Source organism: Alternaria rosae (genome assembly GCF_020736505.1).
Source record: "Alternaria rosae strain MPI-PUGE-AT-0040 chromosome Unknown BKA58scaffold_2, whole genome shotgun sequence".
Lineage (NCBI taxonomy): Eukaryota > Fungi > Ascomycota > Dothideomycetes > Pleosporales > Pleosporaceae > Alternaria > Alternaria rosae.
Genome location: NW_025763571.1, coordinates 1,903,581 through 1,925,324, shown reverse-complemented (window position 1 = coordinate 1,925,324; position 21,744 = coordinate 1,903,581). Strand labels below are relative to the sequence as shown.

The 21,744-nt window shown below is 53.5% G+C and overlaps 8 protein-coding genes across 8 annotated transcripts; 4 read left to right on the top strand and 4 right to left on the bottom strand.

Moving 5' to 3' along the window:
• Nucleotides 1-8: 8 nt before the first annotated feature.
• On the bottom strand, nt 9-2,108 carry BKA58DRAFT_376715 (tyrosyl-tRNA synthetase-like protein). The gene is made up of 5 exons (XM_046169543.1): nt 1,778-2,108; nt 1,576-1,729; nt 1,240-1,526; nt 845-1,193; nt 9-795 (listed from the first exon to the last, which is right to left on the bottom strand). Exons 1-5 carry the CDS (start codon nt 2,011-2,013, stop codon nt 85-87), a joined length of 1,737 nt encoding a protein of 578 aa, XP_046029027.1. The 5' UTR covers nt 2,014-2,108; the 3' UTR covers nt 9-84.
• A 236-nt stretch (nt 2,109-2,344) lies between these two features.
• On the top strand, nt 2,345-5,186 carry BKA58DRAFT_408802 (glycoside hydrolase superfamily; the record flags this gene model as incomplete). The annotated part of the gene is made up of 4 exons (XM_046172113.1): nt 2,345-2,417; nt 2,654-2,763; nt 2,851-4,930; nt 4,981-5,186. The coding sequence occupies 4 exons, from the start codon at nt 2,345-2,347 to the stop codon at nt 5,184-5,186; spliced, it is 2,469 nt and encodes an 822-aa protein (XP_046029026.1).
• A 236-nt stretch (nt 5,187-5,422) lies between these two features.
• BKA58DRAFT_90648 (WD40-repeat-containing domain protein) lies at nt 5,423-7,965 on the bottom strand. The gene is made up of 4 exons (XM_046176158.1): nt 7,806-7,965; nt 6,776-7,746; nt 6,116-6,728; nt 5,423-6,068 (listed from the first exon to the last, which is right to left on the bottom strand). Exons 1-4 carry the CDS (start codon nt 7,882-7,884, stop codon nt 5,524-5,526), a joined length of 2,208 nt encoding a protein of 735 aa, XP_046029025.1. The 5' UTR covers nt 7,885-7,965; the 3' UTR covers nt 5,423-5,523.
• A 94-nt stretch (nt 7,966-8,059) lies between these two features.
• BKA58DRAFT_90635 (pantetheine-phosphate adenylyltransferase family protein) lies at nt 8,060-9,534 on the top strand. The gene has a single exon (XM_046176157.1). It carries the CDS (start codon nt 8,150-8,152, stop codon nt 9,386-9,388), a length of 1,239 nt encoding a protein of 412 aa, XP_046029024.1. The 5' UTR covers nt 8,060-8,149; the 3' UTR covers nt 9,389-9,534.
• Nucleotides 9,535-10,677: 1,143 nt separating this feature from the next.
• Nucleotides 10,678-12,553, top strand: BKA58DRAFT_408799 (uncharacterized protein; the record flags this gene model as incomplete). Its single annotated transcript, XM_046172111.1, has 7 exons — nt 10,678-10,847; nt 10,912-10,939; nt 10,992-11,432; nt 11,497-11,809; nt 11,870-12,034; nt 12,099-12,314; nt 12,369-12,553. The coding sequence occupies 7 exons, from the start codon at nt 10,678-10,680 to the stop codon at nt 12,551-12,553; spliced, it is 1,518 nt and encodes a 505-aa protein (XP_046029023.1).
• A 1,517-nt stretch (nt 12,554-14,070) lies between these two features.
• BKA58DRAFT_452211 (uncharacterized protein) lies at nt 14,071-16,684 on the top strand (the record flags this gene model as incomplete). Its single annotated transcript, XM_046174416.1, has 5 exons — nt 14,071-14,209; nt 14,274-15,557; nt 15,650-15,739; nt 15,789-16,237; nt 16,287-16,684. 5 exons carry the CDS (start codon nt 14,071-14,073, stop codon nt 16,344-16,346), a joined length of 2,022 nt encoding a protein of 673 aa, XP_046029022.1. The 3' UTR covers nt 16,347-16,684.
• BKA58DRAFT_398277 (uncharacterized protein) lies at nt 16,659-19,208 on the bottom strand (the record flags this gene model as incomplete). Its single annotated transcript, XM_046171478.1, has 1 exon — nt 16,659-19,208. One exon carries the CDS (start codon nt 19,206-19,208, stop codon nt 16,659-16,661), a length of 2,550 nt encoding a protein of 849 aa, XP_046029021.1.
• Nucleotides 19,209-19,857: 649 nt separating this feature from the next.
• On the bottom strand, nt 19,858-20,382 carry BKA58DRAFT_435901 (uncharacterized protein; the record flags this gene model as incomplete). Its single annotated transcript, XM_046173376.1, has 2 exons — nt 19,858-19,978; nt 20,033-20,382. 2 exons carry the CDS (start codon nt 20,380-20,382, stop codon nt 19,858-19,860), a joined length of 471 nt encoding a protein of 156 aa, XP_046029020.1.
• Between the last annotated feature and the right edge of the window lie 1,362 nt (nt 20,383-21,744).

The following is a 21,744-nucleotide window of genomic DNA, read 5'->3' as shown; positions in this document are numbered from 1 at the left end:
CATTGCATTCGTACAGCCCTCCATCCGCGATGAACATGACATACACTTCTACATTTATTGTCCTTCCTCTGTCTTTTGCTCTGTCTACTCCTGCACCTCATCTTTAACCACCCTACAGATCTGAATCTTGCTCTTTCCCGCCCTCAACACCAGCGCCTCCCAATCCACAAGATAGTGATACGGATTGACCTCCTTCCCCGGCTCGATAGTCGCCCACTTCAATGCGGTAGGGTTATCCGGCGTACCAGAATTGGGTACAATAACGTACGCGCCCTTCTTCGCGATCAAGCGGCTGGCTTCGGATTTGGAACTTGCGAGACCGGCGGCGTGGAGGACGTGGGGGAAGGATCCGGCTTGAAGCATGGAGAGGGGGAGCGTGACGATATTTGCCTTGTCGTGCTGGGGTCGTTCATTCGGGCTAGTAGTTGTAGGTTGTGCGGTAGAGGAAGCGGCATAGGCTTTTTTGTATTCTAGCAATTCTCTGTCCTCCTTCTTCATGCGTTCTTTTGGCTCGCTGACATCGCCCTTGTCGCCGGCAATCGCGTTTCTCAGCGAGAATAGCGAGAAGGTATGGGCTCCCTGACCGAACGCGTCCTTATGTGCGGCTTCGGCTTTCTTCGCGTCTGCGGCACCGTGTGCTAGCTCAACGATTTCACGAGCGAGTATGTGTTGGGCGAGGCGTTTTGAGGGGTCTTGGTTTTGGCGGTTCATTAGGAGGCGAATCTCATCGAGGGGGAGGAAGGTGAAGAGCTTGAGGTAGCGTTCTACGTCGGCGTCGGCGGTGCGGAGGAAGTACTGGGTAAGTTGTCAGTGATGGCATCGTAGAAGGTTGCGGAAAGCGTACTTGGTATAGGTCGAACGAGCTCATCATCTGGCCGTCCAACCAGACCGCATTGCCCGCACTCTTGCCAAACTTCTCGCCAGAAGCTGTTGTAAGCAATGGTGTGGTGAGACCATAGGTTGCTACCTGCGGGTCCTCGTCGCCTTCTGCTCCGTTGTCCATACGATGTATCTTGCGCATATGGCTGACAGCGCCCATGCCGGCAACGATATTTCCGTACTGGTCAGATCCGCCTATTTGTAGTTGAACGCCCTGGTTCCGGTACATGCTCCACCAGTCGTAGGCTTGGAAGAGGGGGTAGCTGAACTCAGATATAGCCATACCTTCGCCGCTTTCCATTCGTAGTTTGACCCTAGACGTGTGAGAGGGATTCTCCACTCAAGACATGAAGGACTTACGAGTCGCGACTGAGCATGGCGCCCAGGCGCATACCAGACCCCAGATCCCTCATCAGCTCGACCGCGCTCAGCTGTGACAGCCATTTCCTGTTATTGAGGATGTCCTGCTTTCGGCTGATCATGGGGGAGTACTGGTACTTGATGCCCAGGCATTTGACATTTGTCCACAGCTTTTCCAATTGGCGCTGTATGCTCTCCACATTCATAGACTGCACGTCTTCGCCTTGCCGGGATCGAGCTGTTGTCCTGCCAGAAGGGTCGCCAATCTGGACAGTCCCTCCACCTAACTAGCCATGATTAACTCGCGTTGCGTGCATCGAGTCGTGGGTGGCTCACCAAGCTGACGGTGTAGTAGCCATGGAGGTACATCCAGTACAGGGCCATAAGCGGAAGAAGGTGGCCGACATGTAGAGAGGGGGCTGTAGGGTCTACGCCGACATACGCGCCGATGCGCTTCTCGGTGAGCAGCCAGTCGAGCGTCTGACGTCCGCTATAACAATTAACGACAGTTAAAAGCATATCTTTACGAGATGCTCACCCAGCGACATCCTTTACGAATCCACGCTCTTCAAGTACACTCAGCATGCTCTGGTGCATCCCCGCTCGCACTCTTCCCGCATGTTCGTCCCATTGCGCCTGTCTTATTACTGGGTCGGGTTCCTCGTCGGCCCATCGTGCAGCCGGTCGCTCACCACGGGCGAGCGCATGTTGATGTCGTATGCATTGTCGACAGACAAAGGGTCGGGGCCTTGATAGACGTCGTAAGGCTGACATGGCTGCCAATTGAGCGGCATCAAAACTTGGCCCATGCCAAAATGTCCCCAAATGCCAAGATGGGACTTCGATGACGCCGATTGGCTGGAGCTTCAATGCACCTCTAGCTACCCCGACTTCCGCGTCCGCATCCGCACACGTCACCTGCACCTCCTCGGCGTCTTAGTGCCTGCATATGCATCATTGTGCTGCTTCATACCTTAGTTGTTGGTCAATGCAAACTCAATACTTCCATCCTCATCCGTCCCATTCATCGTGTCTTTCTGTGCTTCTTTGTATACGTTATCCTGACCACATAGCTTATCCTCACTTCCTGCATTGAATCGATACCATGTACGCCGCACTCAGCTGCCATCCTCCGTTAGGTCAAACGACTACCATCCCCTCTGATCGAGAATCTGTGTGTTCGATCTATTCCCAGACCTGAGTCTCATCTAATCACATCCTCAGGTAAGGTTTACAGTAGTTATTGAGAGCTCAGCTAGCTCGAACAGAACATGGGAGGTCGCATTGTGGCACAACTTCGATACTCTCGATCAATGGACAAGCACTAGTCTGAAGCCAAACAATGATGCATCTGTGGTGAGCATATGGTCGTACCACCCGGGCTCGTCAGAAGCTAACTACGTGAAGACGGTAGTCAAGCCTGATCAGTCAAATGTGCAACGCCAGTACTATACAATAGATTTCGCTGGCCGACCCAAACACGGCTCTTCGCTGTCATACACCATCACTTTCAGAGCCTCAGAGGTGAGTCTTGAGCATTCGGTCTATAATAGGCTGACTGAACTGATCATGTGAAATGTTCGACCGAAGGGTTCTCGCTAACGTGTCCAGGGCGAACCGTGGAAATGGGCCAATGAACAATTCTCAACCTCAGACGGACGCATCATCTATCAGTCACCAGATGCATTGAAAGAGGATTTGACTTACTATCTCGAGGGCCTGCCACCATTCCTCAACATATCCAAAGAACAAAGCGATACGCCCAACACCGTTCTGTGGGACCTTACGTACCCAATCAGTGCGGCGTCAGGCAAGCAGCCCGGTCTTTCAGGAGAGAAGCTTGGTAAACCGACGAATCTCTCCCGCTGGTTCGCCGAAGTACGACTTTGGGCCCCATGGCTTGCTCCGAGACAGGGCAAGGACCGATTCCAGCCTGACAAGGATGCCATGTTGGCCGCATTCGAGCGTCACGATGGCTCTCATTTGGCGTTGCTTGCAGTGAGTGGATTGGACGAGGTATTGACAACCCTCAATCACGACGGTGAGGGGAGAGTCGTTATGAACGCCAGAAACGACAGTGAAAAAGATGGTACTGTGCGTATCGTTGCTGCAGTGGGCATGAAGCTAGACGATGCGGTAGCAGCTTCGATGTACTATGCTCGCAAACTCGTAATGGCATACCAAGTATCGGCAGGACTGATCAATGAAGAAGAGAAGGCCTTGATGGACGACTTCAAACCGCAGTGGCTGGAGAATTGGTACGATGGCTTGACATACTGCACCTGGAACGGTCTAGGTCAGAAGCTCACCGAGGAAAAAATCTTCGAGGCATTGGAGTCACTACGCAAGAACGAGATCAATATTAGCAACTTGATCATCGACGACAACTGGCAATCACTCAACACGGAAGGCGGAGACCAGTTCGACAACGCCATGACAGAGTTCGAAGCAACCAAAAAAGGCTTCCCTCGTGGTCTCAAAGCCACAGTCAGCGACATACGAGAAAAGTACAGCCACATTCGCCACATTGCTGTGTGGCACGCCATGTTCGGATACTGGGGAGGCATCGCACCCGAAGGCCGCATAGCAAAAGACTACAAAACCAGTCTCGTCCAACTCAAAGACGGCGTATCGGGCGGCAAGATCACCGTTGTAGCAGAAGAAGACGTCTCCCGCTTTTACAAAGACTTCTACGAGTTCCTATCCTCCTGCGGCATCGACTCCGTAAAAACCGACGCCCAGTTCTTCCTCGACGAACTCCACGACTCGGACGACCGCCGCAAACTAATCAAATCCTACCAAGACGCCTGGTCCATCGCCCAGCTACGTTCCTTTTCCGCGCGCGCCATATCCTGCATGTCACAAGCCCCACCCTTAATCTTCCACTCGCAATTGCCCTCGAACAAACCACGCATGCTACTGCGTAACTCGGACGACTTCTTCCCCGAAGTACCCGCCAGCCACCCCTGGCATATCTTCTGCAACGCACACAACTCCATCATAACGCAATATCTCAACATACTCCCGGATTGGGACATGTTCCAAACGAGCCATGACTACGCCGCCTTCCACGCGGCCGCACGCTGCGTCTCCGGCGGCCCCATCTATATCACCGACGTCCCCGGGCAACACGACATCGACCTCATCAACCAGATGACGGGCAAGACACCGCGCGGCGACACGGTTATTCTACGTCCCCAAACTGTGGGTAAAACCACACAAGCCTACAACGCATACGACGACATCGTCCTCCTCAAAGTGAACACCTACGTCGGAATGGCACATAGCGGTGTATCTATCCTGGGTGTCTTCAACTGCACCCCCAAACCCATCTCCGAACTCATCGCCCTCGACGCCTTCCCCGGCGCAGAAAAAGGAACGTACGTCATCCGTTCGCACACAGACGGCCAGGTCACAGCGCCGACGAGCGTAGCGACCAACGACGCGTTTGTGCATCTGGAGCTGCCGGTTCGCGGCTGGGAGATTCTATCTGCGTTCCCGTTGATGGAGTTTGAACTGCAGAGGGGGGAGGGCAGTGAGGCGGCAGGACCGAGGAAGGTGCACGTGGCTAATCTGGGGATTGTGGGGAAGATGACGGGGGCGGCGGCGATTGTTAGTGCGGATGCGTATGTGGATCGGAGTTCGGGGAGACTGAGGGTTTGGACTAGTTGTAAGGTTCTGGGGAGGTTTGGTATGTCTTTTCTCTATTATGCTTTCAGAATATGTACTAATGTCTCACAGCAATCTACGTCTCAGACCTCCCACAGCGCTCCATCGAAAATGACTTCTTCGCTGTGTTGTTCGGCCGCCCCGTCCCAGCACATTGCGTCAGTGTCAGCAAGGATTGCAAGAACGTGCTTGAGATTGATACGGTGCGGGCGTGGAAGGAGACTGATTCGAAGGCTGGATGGAGTAATGAGGTTGTTGTTGAGGTCGTCATACGATAAGCCTGGACTGGTCAAGACAAAAAGATTGTGAAAGTGAAAGGAATGGAGAGGGAAGTTGTTCAATGGAAATATCATCGCATCCAAAGTCGTCATGTAGAGAGACAAGTCTTTCACTTCCAGGTATCTTATATGCATGCAAAACCCACCACTAACGCCCCCACCACGACCAAACTATTGTGCTCAGAAAGTAAGATAACAAGAGCTATGCACTTTTTTTTTCAATACCTCCTGTTGCCCTACTCAGAAACAATGCGTCATTCATACAGGTGCATTGAAGGCAAAACATGGGGGTCGTCCGAAGTCTGAACTGAGGTTATCAACACGAAATCCAGATTCATCATAACTTGACACCCCAAACACCTCGTCCACCAGCGACACCGACCCACTCGCCGCCTTGCCCTGTCAATGCGCTCTGAGGTGCCCAGCTAATGTTGCCGACTTCGTAGTCGCACCTCCAGCTGGCATAGGGTCCCTTTTGGCCTACAGGTACATTCTGCGCACCTGCGGCTCCGTTTGCGGGATGTGTGGTCGCTGGCTGCACGACGGGAGGCTGTGTTGAAGCGTGTTCTCCGCTGATGGTCGCGCCGTTGTTTGCGTGTAGCAGGTCCCAAATGAGGACGAGGGAGTCGTCACCGCCAGAGGCGAGCATGCCTCTCCGGGAGGGGTTCCACTCTATGCTGTTGACAGACGCAGAGTGGCCGCGTAGTTCGAGCAGGGCCTGGCCTGGCTGTCGCACGTCGAGGATGCGGATGAGGTTTGAGTCGGCGGCGAAGGTAGCGAGGAGGTGGGAGTCGTGGGGTGACGCGGCGAGCCGGAGGAGCGGGGGCGCGTACGACATGGTCTGCTGGGCTTTGGTGGGCGACATGCGGCCTGTTGGCGAGCCTGGATCTTGTTAGCAATCGGCGTCAAAAACAAATACAAAAACTGACCCTTGTCCTTGTCACCGCCCTTGTCTGAGGGCTCGTAGATGATGGTGCTATGCTCTAAACTGCGGAGATCGAACATGCGAACACTGCCGTCAGCTCCACAGCTGACAAAGACATCGACACTTCCTGCGCAGAAGCGTACATCGAAGACCTCCTTGTCGTGGGCAATCAATTGGGTCTTGGCTGTCAGTGAGGGTATGTCCCAGATGGTGCAGGTCGTGTCTATGCTCGAGGTGATGATAAGCTTGGGCGACATGGTATTCCAATCGAGGGAGGTGAGCGGCGCGGTGTGTTCAGGGGTCTTGGAGTTGGAGAGGAGCGCGAGCGGCGTAAGCTTAGGGAGCTGGGGCTCTCGCGTGTTTACGGAAGACGAGCGCGTGATGGTGTTGCTCATGTTGTTCCCGGAGGCTTGAGGCAGCGACCATAAACGCAGATGGTCGCCAGACGTTGCGAGGAGGTCGGTCGACTGCTTCTGCGAAGACGGCGGCTCCCACAGTATGCGCGTGACGGGGAACGAACATGTGGCTTCGGCGATTGCGTTGTACTCGAGGCCGTATGGTGTCGCGCCGGGAGTGGCGGCGTCTTGCGGCGCTATTTGCGTGTCGAGAATGCGGATCTGGGTGTCTGTCAGTAGAGCACGTGTATAAATGGTGTGCTACTTACGAAATTGTGGTTGTCCTCGAGATAGCTGCCGACGGCCATCTTGCCGGCGCTGTTGCCGCCCGGGACGTTCCATTTGCACCAGTCGTAGGCGTATATGCTCCACGGGGCGAGGTAGTTGCTGTTGGAGGGCACCTTGTTGCCGTCGGTGACCATGGCGTTGCCGTGTCCCATGCCCTCGTGGTCCATTGTCGAGTTTGCGCGCGGCCTGATGTCAGCGAGGCCCAGGGGCGATTGCGATGCAGCGCCCGAGGGAGTCGTGGGGTAGTACTTCTGGGCGGGCGTGCCGGCGGCGTACTTGTTCTGCTCGGGGGTGTTGGAGAAGGGGACGTATTTCTGGTCGGGGCCCAGGCCAGCTGGGCTTGAGCGCGAGTAGGAATGGGCCGAGTGAGGGGAATGTTGCGGCTGGCTGATGGTGTTGGAGCGCGTGGGCAGCGTGTACTGCTGGGCGTTGCTGGCTATCTGCGTCTGGGTAGGCACGACGGGCGCCGTGTAGGCGTTGGCGGGCGCGGGTCGCTGTTGTTGCTGCGGCCCCGGCTGTTGTTGTTGTTGTGGTTGTTGTGGTTGTGGCTGCTGCCCTGGGCCGCCGGCGGGCTGGAGGGCGCCGGGGACGGCCGGGGAGCCATACTGGCTGTTCTGAGGGGTTCCATGGTCGATGTTGATATTGGGCGCCGATCGATAATTGTCGGGCGAGCTGTACAGGTGCTGCTGCTGGGGCTGCGCCGACGCCGACGAGGGCACTTGGCCGCCTCCCGTGGATATGTGCAGCTCCTCGTTGGTGCGTCCCCCTATTGTCGGCGCCCTGTGTCGCGGGGCGTCGAAGCTCGAGTTGGCGGCGGGCGGTGCGGTCGAGGGCAGGTAGCCGTCGCCCTGCGCCTGGGCGTTCGCGCTGCTCTGGGGCAGGAAGGCGTCGGTGCCGGCGCGCGTGGTGCCCTGGGTTGCCCCTCGCAGATTGCCTCCAGGCGCTCCTATGCCTACAATTGCGAGATACACATTAGCCCACGTTCACGGCGGTGCCCAAGACCCTACATACTCCCCAACGCCGACGCCGCTGCAAAGATGCCCTGCGCCGGGTCGTTGTGCGCATTCTGGTGGTGGTTTCCGAAAGGCATGGCGCCTGCAATTGCTCTACGCTGGCTCGGGCGGAGGAAAGAGAGACTCGGGACTGTGGCAGCGCGTATTCGATCGTCAAGAGCACAGCTGCGGTTGGCCTCGACTTGCTGGGCGGCGGCGGCGGCGGCTGTATCTCGGCAAAAGTTCCCCACCACCCCTCCGCCCTCCCTTCACGTCTGCTTCGGGTTACCCTCCATGTGACACAACCATGGTTATGATTCATGATCTTCAACCTGCGACTCCAGTTCATTGACACCCGCAAACATGCCTCCATCACACAAACCAGTCCGCCGTGCACTGCTGCTGCTGCCGCCTGCGCCCTCACCACCCTCATATGCAGCACTCAAGGCCGCCTACAACTCGCCCTTGTTCACCGTCTTGAAAGAGCTGGCCAGGTCTCCACGCAACTCCCATGAATCCATACTTCTAGAAATTGCATTACCGTGCCCTCATCTGTACGGCCATCTTGATGAGCCCCGGGGCCTACACTACGCAACCACCCAGCAGCTGGTAGCCGATCTCTACAAACTCATCTGCATCACCGCGAGCAGGGAAGCTATCGATACGGAAGACTCAGAGGGCGTCGATGCTCGCGTTGTGCTAGTCGCATATCCCAGGGACGGCCAACTGACGAAGCCCCTACCAGACTCCACTCCTCCAGAGCAGGAACTCCAAGGGCCAGCAATAGACATTCATACGCTAGCCCGGAGTTCGCGATCATGGGATACCGTCTACTCGGTCGAAAGCGAAGAAGGAGAGCGTGTATTGAAGAGCTTCCTCTCTCTGTCGAAAGCTCAGACACCCGTGTCCAAAGTTCGCGGTGGTATCGTCAGTGTAGAGACCCCAGAACCAGCATCGTCTGCCGATAAGACAGACACATCAACCAACCACCTCTCTGTTGCCGTCGGAGGGACTTTCGATCACCTTCATATTGGCCACAAGCTACTGCTTACCATGTTTGCCTTTATGCTCGGAAGGAGGCAGCCGTCCACTTCCGATGCAACGCCTAGCGTACTTACAGTCGGAATCACTGGCGACGCTCTACTAGTGAACAAGAAGTTTGCAGAGCATCTCGAAAGTTGGAAAGAGCGTCAGCAGTCAGCACACGACTTCCTCTCCTCTCTCCTCTACTTTGGGTCCGCGGATGACGAGCGCATCCGTGTTGAAGAGATCCAAGAACCTGGGCCGAACGGGCATGCCGTCCACGTCAGCTATCCCTTCGGGCTCACTATCAAATATGTCGAGATTTGGGATCCTTTCGGCCCAACCATCACCGACAAAGACATCTCTGCCTTGGTGTTGTCGCTTGAAACAAGGAGCGGAGGTGCTGCAGTGAACAACAAGCGCAGCGAGCAAGGATGGGATCCCCTCGAGGTTTTTGAGGTTGCTGTTCTCGATGCCAGCGAAGAAGACAGCATCGATGAAACCTTCCAGAGCAAGCTGAGCAGCACTGAGATTCGTCGAAAACGAAGCGAACGTGTTCAATCCAGGGCGAAAGCGTGACCTGATAGGCGTGGTCGGACGGGTTGATAGAGAAACACGTCTTTGAGTGTTTGCCGTGCTGGAACAGGCCCAGGCAATATGTGCGTAGAGTTTTCGTCGGCATGAGAGGTCGATAAGCCGACAGGGCAGGAGGTCATCTAGTGTCACTTTCTGTGCGACGATCTACGACAGCTGCGTGCGCCATAGCTACACGACCGCGCAGATCCGCATGACGTTACCGGGGCAAGTATAGGCTTGTGAAGCAACACGTCGATCTGACCGGCAGTTCCACGCATACATCGTCATCTGCGCATGTACGAGCGGGATTGCGGCCATGTCCTCTCCGTCCCGAATTTGTGCGATGACCGAATTCGGATCGCTTGTCCTTGGAAGTCCTCTTTTTATGTCCAGGGTAGAAGTTCATTAACGTACACTGTACTTATATACTGTAATGCGACTCGGATGCTGTTCTCCCCCGGTGGAGGGCAGGACGGTATGACGCATTGCTCATTGCGAGACATACGGACATCCGTTTCAGCCCACTATGAGGCTCCTAAAGCTCCGTGTCGTCATGGGATGCTCCATCGCTTGACATGGCGTTTGCGCCATCCCAAGTACACGGCAGTGGATGACGCTATAAGGAAGCGCTTGTGACGCCAATCAGCCGACCAGATGCATGCTTCGTTGGCAACGCCTGACGCATCGAGACCATGGAAATTCGTGTAGTGGGCTGTGGGGAGCAGGCCTCGGGCCTCGAATCAGCGCTGGCGAAGCAGCCCTACCCTAGCGAAGTAGTGCATTAGTCCAAAGCAACGAATCGACTCTTCTTCAACGGGAGGAGCCATGCATGTTACCGTCCTGCTTATGTAAATGCAGACGCTAGTGATCATGTGAGCGGCTATACCTGTTGCAGTTTAACGCATCACGTTTTGGGCGAGGGCGTACCGGGGTGCACGCTGCAAGTGCAGGCGGCGTGTCCAGTCCCAGGTCGTCTTCGCAACTCTACGCTTAGCTGACTGCTGGCAAAAGAGGTCATGCATTTCTTTCTCCGACCACGCCCCTCTGGCTGTCCTTCGCTTGCTATCCCATAGAACGGTGCCGTCGTCGGATAACACCACGTTGTCAGTTGACTCAACTGTCCCGCTGTCGCTACGCTCACTACCACCTGCCATTTCTTCGTCCCGACCCGGCCCGAACGCTGCTGTCCTGCATTGAGAGTATATCCGCTGTGCGGTGCGCTCCTAAATCGTGCTGGGAAGCTTCGTGGTAGAGCTTCTTCGGAGCGGTCGTCATGAAAGCCCCCACTTAAAATGGGTATCCTCGATCTCGCCGACGAGCTTCTTCGCATCATCCTCGAATATGTTGCCTCCGAACCTGAGAAACCGATAAGTCTGGAGCGCCGGGCGTACCTGTCGCAGGAATCTTTCAAGCTGCCCCTCCCACCCGAGCCGGACGACGCTGAGACTATTGCGAGCTTCAGGTAAGTCTTAGTCGTATGGAATGCATGTGAGACATACACTGACTTCGTATCCTCACTTTTGCAGATTGACTTGCAGAAGATTCAGCGATTTGGTAAGCCCTGGCTGTACGAAGTGCACGTGAGACATGTACTGAGCCTCTGCAGGGTGTCATCCATCAGTTCTCGCGCGTTACGACACGCTTTTCGCGAAAGGGACTCGAAAGATTAGAAAGAATAGCTGGCCAGCCTCACATTGCCGGCCGCGTGAAGAAGTTCAGTTACATGGTGCCATTTTTCTACGACCAAGGACGAGAGCGAATACAGGAGCTTCTGCACACACGGCCCGAGAGATTCAGCTTCCTCGATATTGATAAATTCCAGAAAAAGGTAAATGAGCAGACCAGCCTTCTGAACAGCAGGAAAGATGCACATATCCTGCATTTCGCGCTGCAGCGATTCACTTCACTCCAGCATATCCAGATCCTACGCCTGCAGGATCAAGAAGATGCCGTGTTAATCACGTACATGCGGGGTCACAACGAATTGAGCAGTCTAGTGCCGACATGGCCACCGGCATGCTTGCATAGCGCGAAAACAATCGGTCAAGCAAGTAATACCCGTGTACGAATTGATGCGAGACATTTACTAACTTTGTTACATCGGTCTTCAGGCCCTCCTTGAGTCCGAATCGCCATGTTCACGGTTCTCATCACCCATGCTAAGCCCGCAGAGCGTCCTAGGGGCCGCTAGCAACCCACCATCGACCCTGGGAATCCTTGCCGAACGCCTGACTTGTCTAGAGCTACATTTCGATGACAGCACGGACCTAGACGTTCGGATGCGACATCTCACCTCCCTGTCCAAGGCTTTGTTTACCGCGGCTAAGAATATTGAAGCTGTGCATATTGGCTTTCCTTCATACCGACCACTCACATTGCGGCTAGAAGAGCTCTTCCACAACGTCAAGTGGGAAAAGCTGCAGGGTACGTTTTACGTCTCTGCACTATAAGACATAAACTAACCTGGCATCTCTGTCTTTGCAGCTTTTGGAATCCAAGCCTGGCGTCTCAACGCAGATGAAATTCTAGGTATTGCCCGGCGGCACAGAGATACACTGCGTGGTTTGCGTCTCCGAGATGTACTTTTAAAGGAGGGCAGTATGTGGAAAGACGTGCTTCCCTGCCTGCGAGATGAGCTCACGCGGCTTGGTAAGTCATGCCTTTACTGTGTGCATCTGAGATATATACTGAGTTCCTACGTCCAATTCTGCAGATTGGATTAGTCTCAGGCGCATTGGATATGAGAAGTATTTTGATGAGCAGTTCGTCATGGGAGCCGAAGTCCCAGACGACCCTCTAGGAAGCGACAGTAGCGACGAAAGCGATTACGAATACGAACACGAAGATCCATCTAGCGGGAACGACGCTGACGGTAGTTCAATAGCTGACACAGAATCTGACGCAGAGACCGACGAGCCTGAACAGGGTGGTGAGTTCTGGCTGCACGAGGTGCACGTGAGGAACATATACTGACCCTCTGTAGGCACCCTATCCTTTCCACCCATGCCCGATACGCCAGCCTCGATTACATGGTGCAACTGCAACGGGCACATGGACGATGTGGACGCTTTAGCAGACGACGGAATCATGGTCACCAATCAGCAGCGCAAGTTCTGGGAGAAGTGGGTCGTAAAGAAGATCTGCACCGAGCAGCATGGCCACAAATGAGCCTGTGGAAGAACCACCAGGAAAGGGAAAAGACAGCTATGCGCAACAAACCTGCAAAATTATTTGTTGGTTTGGGAAAGATGAGCGTAAAAAAGCAATTATCCATCGAACCGTGTCGTAGCCCTGGAACACTCGTCTGCAGGTGCGATCACGTTTTGGGTCCCGCATGCGGTCTACGGACCGCATATGCATGTGGAGCAGCAGCCACAGCACCATAGACGGGCGCTTATGCGACAACCCAACAACCCGTCACCTGGTCACTTCCACCCCATCTTCGTCAGTCGTGCGAACGCAGACTGTGCCGTATCGCTGCAGCTTTTTTTCTGGACCGACCGAACTAGTCGATTTCACGCATGAGCTTGCTTCAAGCTGGATTTGCTTGGACGAATCAAGCGACTACGTCACCTATCACTCCATCTTCTCGGCCATCTATCTCTTCTGAGTTCTTACTTTGATCTGTCAAAGCATAGCGCCGGCGCAGCTCTCCCGACTCTTCCGCATACCGCTTGTTCGAGAGGGATGGTTTACCTCTAAAGATCTTCTGTCACGCCAAAAGTTGTGCGCTTTGCATTCTACTCTTGTTTTTCCTTCAGCTCCTCGACGTCAGTAACGAATGTAACGTAGCGTGGGAAGGTATCTGCTTTTCAACTGATTGAACCATTATAGATATCTTCACTCTGTGCTTCTTTTCTATTACCCTTGCGATGCGATGGCATCTTTGAGGAGTACAAGTGGAGCGCAATCAGATGTTACATACAACCACTGGTCCAGCTCCCACGTGCGGGTTTTCGCTGCGAAGCGATGGTCTGCTCTTCTATTCGTTCTCATCTACACCGTTCCTCTACATATGCCGGCAAATTCATGACAGGTTGAAGCGAGCTGTGGGGTGCAGCTATCGATAGAGCTATTCCACCACACGGCATGGGTCGTTTCTCACCCGTTTGACTGTTCTATATCCTCGAGCTGAGCACACTCGCAGAGCATCGAATCTTTTTCGCGTTCCTTCTCTAACGTTGTACTAACAGGTCAGCATATGGTGTAGGTCATACCGGCAAGTCTCACTGCTAATGACGTGGCAGCACGATCAAACATCACGCTCAGCTCTGAAACTCACTTGAACCTTATGCCTATCCTACTACCCTACTTGATTTCTTCCAATCCACAAGATCAACTTACCTCACAAACCTGATCTCTTCCTCCCGAATGTAGGCGCGCTGGCTCACTACCCTAGAGAATGCGCTGCTTGGAGCCGCCTCTTTCACCACACCACGCGGGACCGTGCTCATGACGCGTCAGACGCGTCCATATCATCTTCTCGGGCGCGTACACGCGCTTCCACAGTCCCACACATCCTGAGCTGGCTGCCTGGTGGGTTGAAAACTCTTCATACCGCATAGCATCTTCTCTCTTTCAATTTCAGCCGGATACGTACCTCGCACATCGCATCTAGAAACGCTAGCTTTCTAACTCATCCCCCATTCGTTGCATTCAAAGCAGCAAATACATACTGTATCGAAATGACGAGACACGTTTGGAGAGAAGCAGATGCCGGCGTGATGTTATGGGAACCGGCAGTGGCAGCCACGACACCTCTAGCACCACAAGCGACGCATATCTCGAAGCAGTCGCAGGTTGTAACCGAAGCTGATATCCAAGGTGAGTTTTTACTGGGCATGTTTCCTTTCTTTGTTTCGTGAAGCAGGCACTGACAACTTCCCAGCGTCCTTGTCGAGCAGTCGCGATGACAACGTTGGCAATGAGGCTGACTCGGTGCTTCCTTCGATCGAGGATGTTCTTGAGCCATACATCAAGAGCGAGCCTGGCGAAGGCACGAACGTAGTTGGGTCGTCAACAGTCGGTACTTCTGCTTTGGACACATCCAAGCAGCGTTGCGCTTCGTACGATTCTGAGACTACACTTCCACTGTCCACTCCTTGTCCGTCGGACGAAGACAGGGTTTTTGCTACTATACTTCGAAGTCCAACAAGAACGAGCCATCACTTTGGCGCCGACAATACCGCACCCACACCACAACTACGACGGACCTTGGACTTCGGCATGCCAGCCCTTCGCCACACAAATGATATCGTGCCACAAGCCTCCAAGCCGAGTGAATTTACTTCGCTAGCAACACTGCGCAGGCTCGAGCGAGATCCGCCTCACCAGTGGCATGAGGATGAACGCGAGCTTCTTACAATCCTCTACAGATGGTATGAAGACACAAATGTGGCCACCATCCCGCAGGTCTTCAATGCCATCACCGGCCTCAACCTCAGGCTCAATGTCATACGTTACCAGTTCGAGAGCCATCTCATTCTGTATGGCGGTCGTGCGTACCCCGAGTTCGATCGAGCAATGAAAGTCCCATTCCACGATCCCGAACACAAGTACGACGAGATCCACGCGATCATCAAAGATACCGCCTCCGAGTCTGGCATTGACTTGTTACAACGCACACATGAGGTGAGCTACACACCTGGATTGGCTAGAACTGCAAAGTCCCCTCAAACACGGAAATACTACAAATCCCTAGTTAGACGTGCGCTAAAGAGGGAGAAGGAGAAAGCACGCGCGCTTCGCACGCTGGCTCCGGAAGATTTACCACTGCAGGCTCTACAGCTCGGCGGGATGACATTAGCTGAGCAAGACAATGAGGAAATATGGTCAGACGTTGATGGCTATCATACACCGCCCATTACACCTACGCAGCCAACCCCACGGGCTCCCCCCGGCAGAAATATTATCGCATTTCGCGTTTGGGACGCAAATTCCCGGACAATTTTCGACGACGAGACCGGCTTCGTGAGTCAAGCCTTCTCGATATGGAGGGGCGGGTTCCCGCCGCCTTTCTCTCCAGATGGACAGGGACAGCAGGCTCTCATGCTCTTGACGAACCTCCATCTGTCTATGAGTGGCGGCGCATCGGCTTTCGTATCAGTGTCGACGAGTCTCTTACAGGCTCTTGTCAAAGCTTCTACGATGTTTGAGCCCAGGATCGCCGTCAGTACGTTGGCATTCCGCATCCCTGTCACAGCTTGGTCTTCTACTAATCACAGTGGTTTCTTCTAGTTGCGCTCGATCATACACTGCTTACAGAACCGCACAAGACACTGCCAGCAGCTGATGTGATGCGGATGTTGAAAGCGGAAGGCCAGGCATGGTGGGCAAGATACAAGGGCCACGCAGGTGAAGCACCAATACGCTGTATATTCGAGCTTTTGCTAACGCTTCTCAGAACGAATGATCTGGGCTTCTATTCCAGTTGCAGCTGTCCTCTCTCATTTCCCGCTTTCCAACCTTACTAATTTGTCGCGCAACAATCAAGCTTGCGACGACGTCCTCAACCTGCGAGAAATACAATCCGGTCGAAAGACACAATACGTCTCCTCGCTTTTGCGCGACAGAAATACCGTCATAGATATCCGCACGGCACGAGCCATGGCGGTGGTTTGCCGCGCTTTCAAGATGCACCGTGTTGGCGTCAGTCTTGCGCACATCCGAGGACTCGTCTCGTCATTAGTGGATTCATTTCAGTTGAAGCAGGTGACAAGCGATACACCTCGCATGACCATGATGATGGCCAAAGCGTTTGCCGTGTCTCTCGTTTCGCAGGCTCATCTTGCTCATGATGTTGAGGCGGCTTTCAAGGAAGGCATCCAGCAAGGCACTGTTAGTAATATCCGTGTATGAACTGTATGTGAGACAAACACTAATTTCGTACACCTGTATTTAGGCTACTATCGAGTTTTACACGCGCCGTCGACCGGCTGTACCTAGACGAAAGACCAGCTGAGAACATCTCAGTAATTTCTTCGCGCCATCAATACTACCAGCAAACAACTTGTCTTCGATACTACAGCTCTTTGATGATTACAATAATATGGGAGATCTCCGCGAGTATCTCTCAACATGATCTGTCAAGAACATTTGGCGAAGCGCTAATGTCATATGACATACGAGCTTTGTTAAAGATGTCATAGATTGTATTTGGATATAGTGGAGTGTGGAATATTCGGGAACATGCTACGGAATACAGAAACATACGACCTAATCAATGTCTTCTGGAACGTTGAGCGAGCAATAAGACTAGAAGCCTCTCAGACGCTTACTCGCTATTAAGCCTCCTTTCCCTCGTCTCGGAGACTTCGGAAGTCTCATCACTCCTTTCGCTCCCAACCCCGTTCATTTCCACACTATTCGCCTGCTGAGCCTGCGCCGCACGATCCCGTTCCAACACGTGCCGCATCATCTCTTCCTCCATGGTACCCCTCTGATTGCGAAGACTCCACCGTGCAGCCTCCACTTCCGCGATGTCCACATCCATACTGTCTTTGCTAGTCCCCGAACTTTCCTCTTCCACACTCTCCCTCTCCACTCGTGCATCTTCCCTCGCGGCTCTCCTCATGTTCCTCGTACCGCGACGCCGCCTAAGCCTCGCTGTATGGGTTTCGTATGCGCCGTTCCGAAATAACTCCACATTGTCTGATGTCTCTCCATCTATGGGCGGATTAGGAGTGACCACAGCATCCCCATCCGTACTCCCAACAGCAGAATTGACAAGCGTAGTCCCACTCAACGACGCACTCCTCGAAGACCTAGTAGAAGACTCAGATGAACTGCTCGTACCATTCCCAACATAGACACTCGGGGGAATGAGCTGAGTTGCTGTTGCGTACCCATTAGGCCTAGCATCCGTCGGAGGTCTTCCGCCATAGCCCGTATCCGCATGCGGACGGAGATGGGAATCCTGAACTAGTGCACCTTCAGCACGGATGGCGCGGAGGCGTAGAACGGGGCCGTCAAGAGTACGGGATATGGAGCCCCAGTTTCCAATTGCTTCGTTGAGTTCGGGAGTGGAGAGGCGGGAGCGGGAGCGGATGTCTTCTGGGTCGGTGGTGAGCCGCTCTGGAGATGGGGCTCGAGTGTAGGCGTTGGAGGTGTGGGTTCGATCGTTTGTGAGGGGGGCGCCATTAAGACTGGTGTTGTTTTGCGTTACAATGCCGCCGTTGATGTGGAAGGTGTTTATAATTCCGTTTCTGTTGTCGTTCATACCTCTTCCGCTTCCCCTACTGGTACCAGTTTGATACTCGTTGTTAGGCTCACGCATCCATACATCTTCGCTCAGATCTTCAACGCCTTCGTCATCGACAACCCCATTTACACCCTCACGTTGATCAGCCGCTGTAGTCAATCTGATACGCCCTGAATTCTCAGGGTCTGTGTAACCCAGATCCATCGCTATGATGTATCTAATTATGATATCTCTGATGACGCGGGAGCTAATGAAAGGTCTCACGGCGTACAGGACGTTGAAGAGTGGCCGAGTGATTTGTCGTGCTTCGGCGTAGTCCTGTTGATTGGAGTCGTCAGTCGTGGGTTCGTAGATGTAGCCATTGAAACGACTGTTATTGGGAGGAGGGCTGCTGTTTCCATGACCGTTTGGGAGTGAAGGGTACTGAATGCTGTCGTTGGTAGAGGGAGTATGGGTATGGCGATAAGTGTAGCCGTTGGTCTGATGAGCATGTCTTTCTCCATTGGGCATGTTGGTCGTTAAACGAGTTGGCTCGGTATGACTGCTACTGGGTACGGCATGCCGAGCGTTTCCGTTCGTCGACGCAGTATGCCTCACAGCACTATCCTCAAACGACCTTAGATAATTCTCGATGATAGTGAGGATGATTCTCTGTTCTAGTTGTGGCGTTGTATCAGTCAGAACATCTGTTAAGAAATTCCGGCGCCACAAGCCTCCAGGATCGTTTCGAATGACTATTCTTGTGGGAGTGGGGCCGCGTGGGGAGGGGTAGAGGATATTTGGTCGCTGACGCATGGGGGAGGGTGTGATGAGAATGGCATGGTAGTCGGCAGTATCAAGATGAGGCATTCGAGAATGTCCATTCGTTGTGGGAGTATGACTTTCGCCGCTCGTCAGGAGCGTGGACATATCTTCTCCGACTAGCATTCGAGCGCTGGTCTCTTCACCCCTACCTTGATGTATGGTCTGTGTGAGTGTGCTTGATTCCTCGTTCGTGGACTCTGAGTCTTCTTCAGGGCTAGACGGTAGCGCTGTGGCAGCTGCTGCCTCCAGCGCTTCCTCATCGTCTAGTATGGAGTCGCTCCTACCTCGTATTTTGTATACGCTTGGAACATGGAACAGCTCATCCGGAATGCCGTTAGCAGGACGTGGATCAGAACCACAAGTCCTGTTCAACCTCGACCTCTGTATCGTACGGCAAGCGAGCTCTCGGGCCCGCTGCCCTTCCAGAAACTCGTTGACATCGAACAGATTTCGTACAAGTAACTCTCCCAAATGACACATTTGCACTTCTTCGTCTTCATCGTCTTTCATTTCTGCCTCATCTCCGCCCTCGTCCGCCGTCTCGTCGTTTCTCCGCTGCCGCCTTCCCATATATCTTACTTCGTCTTCCAGCCTCCTTGTCCTCTGCCTTTCCCGATCGACCGATCTTCTCAGAGCCCCGACTTCTTGGATGAGTGCTGGTATAATGTCCTCCATGTCTTCGAGATCGCCCAAACGATCTTGGGTCCCTGAATGCGCTCCAGGAGGCCGGAAGTATGTTGCTAAAGAGAAGAGGAAGGAGGATATGGCGAGGGCGGGAAAGGTGGCCGTTAGGAGAATGATAAAATTGCCGCTGTTCATTTAGTATGCATGCAAATCTGTTCCTCGTTTGTGGAAAAGGAGTTTGTAGATAGTAGTAGGAGCATGAGAGGTGGTTTTTTGAGGAGAGGACATGCTGATGAAGTGTTGAGCTGCGCGACATCTCCAACATGCTGGTGACTTCAAGCTATCGGTCTATCAACGAAGGCCTTCATTGTGGAGGTGCTCTTCACGCACACCCGTTACAAGTCATATCCGAAATGCTCGTACTTTGAAGGAGTCAATTCATTAGTTTAGCGTGTGACTGTTGCAATGTTGTTCAGGGGCCCTCGTTATGAAGCACGCTGAATATGCCGGAACGTTGAAGGAGTGAGTCAACTCATAAACTCAACCTGTAAGTATTACTAGGTTCTTCACACTCACTTACCACGAGTCGAAAACCCACACGACCGATTTGTCTTGACATACGCCACGTCTCTCCCTCACAAGCCTTCAGGAAGACCTCTTCATGACGAGGCTCCAGCCCTGTGCCGTTCTGGCATGTCAAGAATCACGTCATTATACATAAAATGGCGCATCCGAACTCATCGAGCTGATCTCGTAAGGTTTAGTGAATGTACAGATTGGTATTATATTACTTGTGAAGTGTATGTATGTACAAAGAAACCCCGGTCACCGTATTGTTCGATGTTTAACCAGAGGCAGCAATGACCATAGTGTACTGGCTGACCTGCGAGCAGATAAAGTCATCAGGGCCGTTGCCTCCTGCGTGGCAGTAGGTTGGAACGACGCCCTGACCCCAGAAGCCGACACTGTTCGCATATGTTAGTCTATCACCAAAAGTCTGTGTCAAGTGGTTTACGTACGCAGGGCCAAGCTCGTGGTAGAGAGTGATGGGGTAGTCGCCGTTGATGTCCTTAGTCATGGCGAAACGGTACTTGCTGTCACCGCAGTTGACAATAGGAGCGGGGAGAGTAGGGTAGGGTCCGCCGACGCACTCCAGGTCGGTGGCGTTGCGGCCATCAATCTTGAACGAGACGGACTGGAGGGTGCCGTTGTTCTTGCGGATGGAGTAGTCCTTGAAGTTGACGTTCTCGTAGCTGTTGACGTCTGGTGGGCCCTGGCAGTGAGCCGGGTTAGGGCAGTCGGAAGTCTGGGGAGCGGGTGCGGCCATGGCGGCGGCACCGAAGAGAGCGGCGAGGGTGAAGAACTGCATGATGGCTGATTAGGGAGGTTGGTTGTGTTGGTAGGTGAAGTGTTTTGAGATTGACTGTTTGGATGATGGGTCGAAGATAAGGTGGCTGAAGCCGTACTTATATCTCTACGAAGATCTTCATTACCATCTTAACGTCACTTGGTCGAGCGCTCGACCAACATCCAACAATGCTCATGGATTCGGTCATACCTCCTCGTATTTCTCACCGTGGTGGGTTGCATTTGGGCAATGATGTCGCCCCCCGGACGGGCGTGCACCGGCGTAGGCACAAATCTCCGAGGCTAACGATGTGGACCCCTTGACCGCTGTGATGTAAGTGGCATTGATCGTCGAACAACAAGGTAGGTAACTCGTATACTGCAGTTGCGCATGCTGTGATGGATATTGCGGCTTGATGCATTGTTTCTCGTTTTCGCATGTCGGCACGGTGAGCTCTGCATTGACTGGGACAATCGTGATGGTGAGTCGGTCACCGCAACTGTTCGTGTGAAGAGCCAGCACATTGACGTTGTATTTGACTTGGCATTAATGATCTAGGAACCACCTGCGAGCGGTGACAATTTTTGGTTCGCGAAGCTGCGCAGCCCACTGAGCCTCAACTTTAGTATGCAGGGTGCCGGAGCCGCACGCCACACCCGCTGACGCAACGAGGAGTGTTGCAAGGCTGGCAGTTGACGTAACGTGGGCTTAGCTATTCGATCGAGCGCCACATTACATCGAGTTCCATTCGCAAATACGAATCCGGTCGGCATAGCCGTTGTGGTGAGTGCGCGAGCCCAGCATCATGCCAGTTCCAAAAATAGTGGCACCTGCGTTGCACCTAGCGACGGTATGCATGGCAGGAAAAACACCTCAACCTCGTGTGGTGTGTTTCGTGTTAGGAGGCGTTTGTGGAGCGCATGTTTGTTGAGACTTTCGATAGTGCGACAAGTTTGCGGGCCCCTAATCTAAAAATGGCATGATGTCATTGGGCACGCTATGCAAGACTAGAAAGTTCGATTTCAATGTCCATGGACAACACACCGACCGTGGAAACATACGCGTGGAAAGCTTTCTGATTGTCCTGCTGGCAGCTCTTAAGATAGCACGTCCGTCAAGGTAACGATAGACGATTCGTGGTCGCTCTGAAGACGCCAGAACAAGCGTCTCGGCAATAGGAAACCGCGTTTTGCTGAGACGCGACCTAGTACTGTGGTTTGCTATCGCTACCAAAGAACTTGTACAGCTACTGCGCAGGTCAAGGCACGCTCATCGGAGTTATCAACGCGAACACTGATCCATCACCTGACAGCGTTGTGGGGGAGCATACTTCGAGAAGTCGCACCGAATCAACGACTGATGATCGCAATCTCGTGTACGATA

Excerpts from the sequence above, each read along its gene's own strand:
- BKA58DRAFT_376715 (XM_046169543.1), bottom strand. The coding sequence starts at position 2,013 with ATGTCAGCCTTACGACGTCTATCAAGGCCCCGACCCTTTGTCTGTCGA. Across the intron at positions 1,194-1,239 it reads GCCATGCTCAGTCGCGACTC|GGTCAAACTACGAATGGAAA; the intron begins GTAAGTCCTTCA and ends TCACACGTCTAG. Across the intron at positions 796-844 it reads GCTCGTTCGACCTATACCAA|TACTTCCTCCGCACCGCCGA; the intron begins GTACGCTTTCCG and ends CAACTTACCCAG.
- BKA58DRAFT_90648 (XM_046176158.1), bottom strand. The coding sequence starts at position 7,884 with ATGCCTTTCGGAAACCACCACCAGAATGCGCACAACGACCCGGCGCAG. Across the intron at positions 6,729-6,775 it reads TCGAGGACAACCACAATTTC|ATCCGCATTCTCGACACGCA; the intron begins GTAAGTAGCACA and ends ACAGACACCCAG. Across the intron at positions 6,069-6,115 it reads GGGCGGTGACAAGGACAAGG|GCTCGCCAACAGGCCGCATG; the intron begins GTCAGTTTTTGT and ends AACAAGATCCAG.
- BKA58DRAFT_90635 (XM_046176157.1), top strand. The coding sequence starts at position 8,150 with ATGCCTCCATCACACAAACCAGTCCGCCGTGCACTGCTGCTGCTGCCG.